This window comes from Pygoscelis adeliae, unplaced genomic scaffold (assembly GCF_000699105.1).
Source record: "Pygoscelis adeliae isolate BGI_AS28 unplaced genomic scaffold, ASM69910v1 Scaffold142, whole genome shotgun sequence".
Lineage (NCBI taxonomy): Eukaryota > Metazoa > Chordata > Aves > Sphenisciformes > Spheniscidae > Pygoscelis > Pygoscelis adeliae.
The window spans coordinates 1,309,988-1,321,113 of NW_008824247.1; the positions used below are offsets into that span (position 1 = coordinate 1,309,988).

At 42.8% G+C, this 11,126-nt stretch overlaps 1 protein-coding gene across 1 annotated transcript in view; it reads left to right on the forward strand.

The window, feature by feature from the left end:
* The first annotated feature begins 7,371 nt into the window (after nucleotides 1-7,371).
* Nucleotides 7,372-11,126, forward strand: part of EXPH5 (exophilin 5) — an 18,218-nt gene continuing 14,463 nt past the window's right edge. Inside the window, 2 exon segments of the mRNA XM_009335279.1 lie at nucleotides 7,372-7,610; nucleotides 9,258-9,415. Coding sequence (XP_009333554.1) covers nucleotides 7,372-7,610; nucleotides 9,258-9,415 — 397 coding nt within the window.

Consider the following 11,126-nt stretch of genomic DNA (forward strand, 5'->3'; position numbering starts at 1 on the left):
TGCCATTTTCTGTTTTGGCTTTAGCCCTGTGCATCTGGACTAACTAAACCGAAGTCTATGGTCTAACTCCAGTTTTGCATCTACAGACCAGGGTCCGGACCAGCATTGCCGCCAGGTCTTTGGTCTTGTCTTTTCATAGTAAACTTATTTCAGTGTTAACGAAAGGTCAATCCTTTCCTCCAAAGCTTTGCACTTCTTTGTGTTTGAGAGCAGGGTGTTTTCTACAGCCTGGGGGTGGGCAGAAGGAGACCCAGGAGCACCTTTGCAGTGTGTTATGTTTGAAAGGGCCTGTCTGCTAGCGCACTGAATGTATTTCTTCTTTCTTCATGTTATTGGGGCAACAGGGGCTCCCCACGGGGCTGGCAGGGCAGGGCCTTGCCACCAGGGCCTGTCCCGCCATCCCACTGCCCCAGCGAGGCAGCCGGGGGCAGCCCGAGCCCGATCACCGTGGTGGCACGGCAGGGCCGAGGCCAGGCTGTGGGGTTGAGTCAGCGTCAGGATCAGGCCCGGTGAGGGTAAGCAGGTCCACCACAGCCCGGTGCTCATGGGGCAGGGCTGTGGCGATGATGCAGGGCCAAGGTCAAGCCGTGAAGTGACGTCAGGGTCAGGCCTGGTGACGGTGACCGGGTCAGCAATGGCCCCGTGATGGCTGGGCAGACCAGGGGTGGGGTGGCTGGGCTGAGGCCAGGTTGGGACGTCAGGCTGCGGGTCAAGGCCCGGATCAGCGCGGCAGTGGCCGTGCACAGACACAGCTGGGATGCGTCTGGGGCTGTAGCTGGGGCAAGGCCCAGTGGGACAGCCTCTGTTGAAAAGCAGCTCCCAGGGGAAGGGGGGATGGCCCTTGCTGAGGCCTCTGGCTGTCTTCACAACAGCTTTCTCCAAGGCCACCAGCTCTGCTCTTTCCAAGCTGGCCCTGGGCCCAGGAGGCCAAACCCGCAGGGGTGGGAAGGACACGCTCAGGGCATTTTCACCCATGCTCATTCAAACGCAGGCCTTGTGCCAGGGTTCAAACTAATGTTTGCAGTTTCAAGTGACAAAATACTGTAAAAATGAAAATCATAATGATGATGATTGTTATTATTATCTAGCTCACTTTCTGATGTCACTAGGGCCGCCAAAAAGAAGACACGTGTTGAAACTGATGAGATTTAAGCCAAGGCTTACTGTTAAGCCCATGGGTAAACATTTTCTAAGTCCAAGCTTAATGGTGAAAGTAGAATTAATTGGGCTTTGTCTATATGGATAAATTGACCAGGCTTCAAGAATAAATAGGTCAGGCACAGCAGTGCAAGCTAGCATTAACTACTGAGTAGACAGTCAATATGGTGAGTTATTCTGGAATAGCTAATGCAGAACAGTCCGATTTTGTTAGTTTTTCTGTGACCCAGTTAAGGACTCGTGCACCTTGTAGGAAGTCTGTGCACTTCCCAGGTTTGACTTTTCCAATAGTAGCGTCTCTATGTTCTCAACACCCTCTGTCTCCTCCACAATTCAAGTGCAGAAGTTAAAATAATTATTGACATTAGTGGGAACTGGAAATGGCCATCAGGTGGAAGAAGACGGCTTCCCATACTAAGCAAGCAAACAGTCATGGAGGTGCATGGAGAAGAGAACTGTCTGAAATGCTGAAAACATCAGCAAAGTATGGTTACTCTCACTTTAGCTCAGCTTTCTTATATATGTCTATTAAAAGTTGTTTGTAATGCCAGTGGCATGTGCAGTAGGGTCACTGGGCCTCTGGAAGGTAATGCCAGTGAAGTGTAACACGCACTGCCTGTCATTGCTGTAAGGAAAGGAATGCATATCAGTCTGCAGTGAGCAGCCTTGGAAGGACCCCAGAAGTATTTTCAGGTGCTGACAGCTTCTACACACTGTCTGTGTCCCAACACCTTCAGGTCCTCAGGCATATTTCAGAAATATTAAGTTGTTTATGCCAGGAAGTCAAAAAAGTGTTGCACAGGAACATGTCTGGTTTGTGTTCGGAGTGGCTGGATATCTCCCCTCATACTGACACAGCTGTGCTCCAGTGGTGTTTTCAGGTTACATGTGTCTTGTAATCCTGTCAAAGACTGCAGCACATGCTTTCTGTGGTGAAGCCCGAGGTGCTGGAGTTTTGCTGGGTTTGGTCCCTGAGGTACTTCAGATTCTTGGGTCAGTCTAGACATGCAGCACTTGCACCTCCTGTAGAGGTAGCTCTTGGAGAGACTGGCTAACGGCTGAGAGCAAAGCTTGTTGGGCTGTATGTCAAGACTTCAGCTGATGTTCCTTGGTTTGTATCAGATACTAACCCTTCTTTGCAGCTAGATTAAATGTTAACACTGTTAAATGTAACAAGCTGTATTTAAATGCCCACATTTTAAACTATCAGAAACTATATTCTTTTTATCAGTCTTACCTCAAAAATAAATAGGTATACGTACCGGTACCATACTAACTGTGACCAAACACATCAAAACCACAAAACAAAAGCTAAGAGTGAATGATGAAAAGCGCATCCTGTTTGCACTTTATTGCATATAAATTACACACAGTTTAATTTGTGGTTGGAATAATCAAGGAACTGCAATACTTCTGCTTGCCATATCTGTGGATTTCTAGATATAGGGGCCTGCGTGCAGAGAGCTGCAGTCAAGCAAAGCTGCAGCAGTGTGGCTGGGGGGCCTTGCAGTCGGTTTCTTCCTGCATTATAGACTTGCATGTTCTTAAATATATATTTATATGTATATAAGTATATATATATAATTGTATACATGTAAATATTATATTTAAAAGTATTATTATACTATAATATTTCTATTTCTAGTGGAAGAGTTGTGATAAATTATGAGATTCTAAGCTGCTACAGCAGAGGATCTGTGTAAGTATATATTATATACATGTATATAAGCATTATATTTCCAGATGAAAAACATCCACTGTGTCAACTTTTACAGCTTACATTCATTCTTATGACTGCTTTCCTTAATTTAAAGCAACATAATTGAGGCCTTTGTAGTGTTATAGTAACACATAAACTGTCTGCAGGTACACTCTGACCTTCTGTCTTACTTTGTTGACCAGAATCTTGCTTCAGCTCTGTGTGAGACTCTGCACAATTATCTGAGATTGCAAAGGTGTATTTTGAGAGCCCTAGGCTTCAAGCTTAGCTCTGTACAAACGCCAAAGCCTGTCTGGAGTCTCTCAATTTTAGAGCTCTGTCCAGACCCACGGGCTATCATACACAAACCTGCTTGCAGAGATGGGACCTTGGTCTTCTTTTGAAACCAATCCCCCCTCATCCAGAGTTCTCACCTGTCCTGTGTCTGTTTTCTTGTTTTTCCCCTTACATTGTTACCTAGGAAAGGTTTTGCATAAAGAAAATCATACAATGGCATGAGGAGTAGCATCTGCATTGCATGTCTTTGTAAGGCAGTTAAATTTATAATACATGGCTGAGCTGTAAATTACTTGCATAGATGGCTGTCTCCTTGCATGCTATCAATATTTATAAAAGGTCTCACAATCAGCTAGCAGCTCTACCCTGGAAGAGTAAATATGTCTGCTGTTAATCATTAGCTTCAGGTGTAGTGAGAGACCTAAGAAGACCTGATCCCCAGCCTTCCAACCCATCATGTGGCACACACGGTATACGTCTATATTTCTGTGTGAGATTTCTGGGACAGAAATTCAGGAGCCCAACACTTAGTCCTGTCATGCAATGTTTTTGCATTGAGACTGCATCTATCCCTGCAAACAAATCAGAATCTTTGCATGGAGAATTATATCCGTTGCACCTATTAGCATGTATTAATGCTAAGGGGAATTCCTATTAATGAAGTCATCTCATAAGAGATATTAATTACTACCATTCAGAAGCTATGTGACATGCTTTAAAAACGATAGGTAGCCTTCCTTTCCATTGCATCATGGATTTGTTTTATTATTACCATATAATATTGGTAGGTAGCTTGTGAGTATTGACAGCATAATAAAAGTAACACCCTTTTTTTAACCTGTGATTTGCAGCCTGTACAGAGAGATTGTAAATCATCTGTAAAACATTCTCAGAGCGGAGCTTTCCCCTGTTCCGCACTCACCGCAGAGGAAGTGGCAGAGAGTCAGCCTGAGCTGGAGAGTCACTGACAGTTGTGACATTACTAGCGGTATTTCACCTCATTCACTCATGTTGACCAGCTGCCCAAAGGACTAAAAGCTTTCATATTCTGAGTATGTTTAAACTCAATTAAAAGATATATACTTACAGCCTTTTCTCTTTGTTCCAGCAGGGCTGAAATATTGTTTTCGCTTTCTCCCCACTTCCATCTCCTGGTTTTGCACATTCCCGTAATCTAAATATTTAGGGACAGTTGTGAGCTGGCAGCTTGATGCACCCATCAAAGTGGGATTGAAAACGTACCCCATACAGTTCAGTGCTGGGCTGTGAAGTGTTTCCCCGGTCCTTCAGGTGAACCTTTCTTGGCACTTCCAGTTACTCCTTTCCATCCAGGGGTGTCACCACTAGGTGACTCTCCAGCAGCCTGACCTGGTGCCTGTTCAGGACAGTGAAAGTTCTTCCATTACATTTATTGGTATTTGGGTCACGATCAGAAAGAAACACTGAACCGACACACTCTTTGGTCTTCCTTGTTGTGGCACATCCTCTTTGCCCATACACAGCTTTAGTTTTATTGGTCACATACTCAGACAAATATGTCTTCTGAAGGCAACTTAGTGCGTTAATGGGCATTATAAAATCAATACATAATAACAAAAAATGACAGCAGCGGTAATAATAATGAAAAGGATGAAGACTTAGATAGAAAACTAGTATTTTGGGGGAAGAGAAAATTAAATCTGAGTAGTTGATTAGCAACAACCTAGCAGGTTAGATTCAAGCATTATTGCCAAAACAACATTTTGTTCATCAAAATAGAGCAGGCCTTGGTTTTTCAGAGAATAACTGCAGAAATGCTTAATTTTACAAATACAAAAGCCAAAGAAAAAAACCCTGTGTTTTCAGTTAGATCTTTTTACATTGTCTTGTAGTGTGTGCAATCAAAACATGGGAGTCAGTTTTCCTTTCTGATTCACCTACTTCTGCATTATGTTTTACATGTAATAATGAAGCTGACTTGGATTATTGACATTAGCCAAACAGAAAACAGTAAGAAAGAAAAATAAACAAAAGATTGCTTTAATGTGAGTAAAAATATACCAGCTACTGAGAATAAAGACTACCTTAGAAAATAGCCCTATTGTGTGTCTGATGTGCTAGGAAAGAGTATCTTGGCTCTGTGTATCGTTACTTTTCTTCCTGGTAGGATTAACCTGCCACAGGAGCTTCTCTGGCACCTTGGAAACCGGAATGTTGTTGTTATTGCTATTATATGTTTATATGAAATGGCGGATAATAATTTTTTCAAATTATTTCAGCAGTGGTAGTCTTTGTCGTTGTCAGTAATACTTCTTTTCCCCTTTTTTTTCAAATAAGATGACAACTTGAAAGTACGTCTTTAAATTATTTTTATAAAATTAAAAGGAACTGTAAGTAAGAAAATATTCTCGCATATGCATTTTAGAGCTACCTGTGGCTGTGATAACAGCCAGAGTTTTCTAGAAAATTAACTGGCCATAGAAATGATAGGGATGCACAGTTCACCAGTGCGGCATAATGTATAAAGGAGTGGGAAGGCGACAAGTTGAAGCAAAAAAATTAGGAAAGAACTGGTTCTTCAGGCACTATTTTTTAACATCTCTAACCTTTTCTCACCGACAAAGTAAGGAATATAAACAGCGTAAAGACATAAGCTTGTTTTAGGTAACTGTTTTTGCAGATTATCTGTCCTGCTGTAGTTTTTATCTAATGCTTTCGGCACTGTTTTTATCTGCACTCCTTTCAGCCTTGTCTTCTCAGACACTGAGAGCTTTGATCCAATGAGCAAATACTGGTCTGGTTATCCTTCACGGTGCAATTCCTCGTGCTCAGTGGTTGCTGTGTATCTGTTCTCTTGTGAGGTGTGTGGTAAGAGTCCTTTAGGGCCAAATCCTGCTTCTGCTGAAATCAGTAGGAATCATAATTTATGCTGTGGCAAAAGTGGGATTGAGTCCTCTGTCCCCTGCAAACAGCAGAGATGTCCCCAGACATCCTGTTTGGCAACCCAGTTTCTACTACTTTACACATCTGTCTTCTGCTTTATATTCAGGACGAAGAAGGTAGAGAAAACACCTTTCCTCTTACAGTAGCAATTAAAGCTCCTTACTATCCTAACTGGAAGTGGCAGGGGGAGGCTACAGCTCTTTTCACAATATTTATGATAACCCACATGAAAGTCTAGTACATACAAACATTTAGGTTAACTTTTCCCTGGAGATGTCTGTGTAAGAAATACTGGGACATCCTTGTGCCAATAAGGAAGAGATGTTTTTAAAAACAGCGCAAAGGAATTGCTCCCGAGTGATTCATTAGTTTAGATGCTGTGTGGGATAATGGATGGGAAAAGGTAACGAGGTGTAGCCTGTGAGGTCATTTAGGATTGCTGCCTGCTCCAGTTTGTGGAGCAGTCTCCTGTAAATTATCCTGGGAATGGAGTTGCCTTTAATCCTGCAACAGCTTACAGGTACTTTTCCCAGTCACAATGACGTTGTCTCCTCTCAAAAGGAAGTGGCTCCGAGTGTCCAAAGGGGCTGTAGAGAAACGAGGAGGAAGGATGGATGGAGCAGACAGGGAGGCAGGATTAGTACATTTGGTTTAGAGCGCATTAGGTGTTTTGACACTCCTACGGAGCACTGTCGCAATATATAATTTGCAATACAAGTAACAACAGCGCTGCCTCAAAGGCAAGTTCACTGCAATGCTGACTGCAGATACCGTCTTCTGCTGTAATTGTTTCTTGAGATGGGCTTTGCGTCTACTTCACAACTGTCGTTCGTTGGCATCGTGAGGGGGCGTGTAGACTTGACAGAGCAGGCATAGAGGGAAGTGATGTGGTTTGGCTGGGAGTCATCGCAAATGAGAAATACTTAATAGTCATGCGATATTGCAATTACATATTATGTATCATATTAATATTATTCGGTACTAGCATAACTATATATATAGGGTTCAATATATGGGCCCGCACGTGTGTGTAAATACAAATACGCACAAGCAATTTAAAGGGTTTCTTTCGTGAGTTGGGGGTGACAGCACCATTCAAAAGCAGCACATTCACAGGGAGTGACTACAGGTAGTGCCGAGCAGGTACCAGTAAAGGCCTCACCGCATTTAAATCTGTCCTCAGTGTTTGTGCAAGATTTTTAATAGGTGTTTCGGTGAAAGGCGTGTTCGCGCAAGGCCCGATATGGTCGATGTTGGAGTAAGTGTGGGGTTTTGTGTTTTCTCGTCTCTCTGGAATGCGCGAGTGTAAAGCAAACAGGCATTTGCATGTAAATGACGTCCGCTTCCCCGCCGCGCGTGAGCGGGTTGAAGCTCCCGGGGACACGCGCGGGGGCGGGGCCGCCTGGCAGGCGCCGGGGTGTGGTTCCGGCCGCCGACCCCGCCGGCTTCCCCCGGGAACGGGCGGCCGGGCCGCCTCCTGGGGAGAAAATCCCGTTCGTCCCGGCTGGGCTTTAAAGGACCGCGGGGACGGACTGTAAGAGGCGGTCTCCGCTTTCGGGACTTGAGCAAAACTGCTGTGGGCTTGTTTTCCGGGCAGCCGCTGTGACTGCAGCCACTCCCAAAGTACCTCATGCCTGGCTCCGTGTGCTTTTACTCCTCCTGGTGTCTTGGATCCCCTTTGCTAAGGCCACAGGAGTGAGGTCATGAAGTTGGCGCTTGAGAGCCCGTTGTTCATCGCCTCCTCCTGTTTCACATTACTGCTAAGCTGTTTTCCATGCTGCAGATGGCGTTTACGGTGTTTAGTCACTCCCGTGGTGCGGTTAATATCTGTGATGATTAACATTTTTGCCTTTGTAATACGTTTATTTCAAATGGCTAGTACTTGTGCATGTGTCTGTGTAATCTTCTTCAAGGGAAATATTCACTCGTTTACCAAAAACATCTCTCTCCCGCCCTCCTATTCTACAGATGCTACCAGATGAACAGTAGGTGCTAGTATGGGCAATATACCCTGTATCAATTCCAGATGGAAATACATCCGTTTCAAGACTAGACATTTAATTTTAATTTTGTGTTGTGAAGTAATGTTGTCTCAGAGAATACGAGTTCTTATTTAAATTGATCTCTGAAATAATTTATGTTCTCTGAGGGCATCTGTATTCCTAGACATGGGTTTTACGACTGATTAAGGTGGAAGATGTACATGAAAGCCTTGCTAAAACATTGGTCTTACATCTCCAGGCTGTGCATGAAGTCTTGTTCTGTTGCCTTCAGAATCAGTTGGGGTGTGGATTTGCTGCGCTTGCATCTGCACTTTAGGCACTTGTGTAATGTGATTTGAAAACAAGTAACTTTGCATATCCGTTGCACTATTCGGGCTCCTTTGCAACTGTACCTTGTTCTTTTATGTCCAGATAAACAACTCATTCCTGTGACCTCTTGGTCTAAAACCTGAACTTGCTACTAAACAGCTTCTTCAGTTGCAGCCATGTGTGTGTAGCTCGTGCAGGCTTCGCCTCTGCGAGGCAGAACGTTCATATTCATTATTAGTTGCTTCCATACATATTAAACACAGGCAGAATCACTATGCAGCAAGGAAAGAGGAAAACGTGATCAACTCGTCAAACATGTTGCATGAATACCTATTAGCTGAATACACAATTTATTATTCTCCTTCATATAGGAAATGTGTGGTGGGCACCTCACCATCAGGGCCTCAGTGAGCTTCCTTTTGAAAATCAGAATAATCTTGTTATTGCTTCTGCTTAAATGAGTGAATAAATATTTCAAGAATTGCTTTGTTAGAGTATTATTTATTCTGATTCAGTTATTAGCTGAACTTAATCTTACTTTCAATTAGTTTTATAATGCTTATGAATTATTACCTCATTTTTGCAAGGAAGAAGGATGCATTTCTTCGAGGCAGAGAATAATGCAAGCATATGAGTTGTCCACTTAACCTGGTCACATAATCTCATTGTTAAGCTGGAGAATTCTGCTGTCACTAAAACTTTTATGTGACTGCTGTGAATGTATCATGTCCCATTGTATCTTTTAAAAAGTCATTATATGTAGAAATATACTGTAACTACTTAAATGAACAACAGGGAGAGTTCGTGATGATGTGTCTGTAATATCTACAATGGCTTAAAATTTTTATCTTTTATTTTTTCCTTTCTAGCAAACTACTGAAGAGAAAGAAGTCTGAAACAGGGCTGCAAGGAGTGACTGGAGAATGGTTTGAAGAAATACAAAGAAAAAAATTTCGGAATTACATTGATGTCAATAGAATGCTAAAACCACCATTAGAGCATCAGCTAAGGAAGAGCAAAAACACCAGTGAGTTGCATTTTTCCATTTCCTTATGTATATGATAATGGTCACCAAGCCGATGTCTTAGAGCATTTCAGGGTGTAATAGCTAAGGAGTTTCTGAAATTGCATTGAGTTTCTTCTCATGTCAAAGTTTTACCAAAGGTATATTTTCAAAATTACTGTTTCTTTAAGGAGGTTCTGTTAAAAGCACAGCTGGGAGTCACAACAGAAAATCCCTGATATTCTTATCCCATAGTTAGAATCACAGAACAGCCCAGGTTGGAAGGACATCGGAAGATCATCTGGTCCAACGTTTCGTGGGAAAGGGAGCCTGGATGAGATTATCTAGCACCCTGTCCGGTTGCATCTTGTAAACCTCCAGTGATGGGGACTCCACCACGTCCCCGGGGAGGTTGTTCCAGTGATTGATTGTCCTCACTGTAATAAATTTCTTTCTTAATCAAGATGACCTTGCTGTAATTATAGTAAATGCAGTGGTGGTTTCCCAATCAAAGCAGTAATGTTTACTTTGTACAAAAACTGTTCCAGTTTTACCTAGTTTTCTTAAAGAAACTAGAAGCACCTAAATGACATTTGGAATAAGTAGGTAATCCGGGTTTGGGTGAGAGAGGTTTGACTGTACCAGTGGAAATCTTTTCCTGGTAACACTGGGCTAAAGGCATGCCAGTGCTGATTATCAGGGCAGGCGACAAAGCCTGGAAAGCTGGGCTGACCAGGAAGCAACTTCTGGAGATCTCATTTCACAGGTTCTGTTGCCCATCCAAAATGAACATGCACAAGAAACATGGTGTCTCTATACCAAGCATGGCATTCTGTACTGTCTTTTTCATCTTCCATCCGGATAGTTTTCATGCATACTCTATGCTTTTATTCCATTCACATTTCTGCATGTTTTTCATTGAGCTCTTCCTATTTGTGCTTCATAGCAACTGGAAGCAGTCATGTATTTGAAAAGAAAAGTGAAACCCTAAAAATGTTCCTGAAACTACAGACCTACACAGAACAGATCTCTGTCTTTCCTGACCATTTTTCCCCAACATCCCCTCTAGTCCAGAGCTATCTACTATTTTTCTCTTTCAGAGATGATCTAATTGATGCATTAGCTAACTAAACTCTGCGTAATTGTTCTCTGGTATTTAACTTTGAAAGCTGCTGTTTCTATTTCAGATCTGAAGAAGGGGTTGTGTGGCTCAGAGGCTTGTCTGATATTTCCAACTGTATAAGTTGGTTTAATAAAAGATACTACTTCTACCCACAAGCCTTGCTCTGTCTACATCCCTAGACCATCCTGGCTATGGCAGAGTGCTCTTAGGACTCTCCTGATGTCACCTTCATTGTCAAGTCAAACAATGCCACCAAGAGGTTAGGCTCTGAAAGGGGTAAAGGATGCAGCATTTTGTAATACACAGTGATTGTCACTGAAGTGAAAGCCATGTATTACACACAGGATTTAAATCACATGACATGAATTATTCACTTCATTTTGGACTAGGTCCAAAGTGGTGCCCCTTGCTTTGTTATCAGTGACACTTTGCTCTCATTTCTGGTTTTGCTTTCTCCTATGGTCATTGGATAAGCTGTTTTCAGGCTGTTGTATTGTTTCAGGCATGTGATATTTTAAATGGAAAAAAAAAAAGATGCAGTGCCTTTTTCCTGAGTGAAGCCTTGCTTCCTCATGTCCTCCAGTTTCCTGTGGCATGTTTTAATAGCTGACC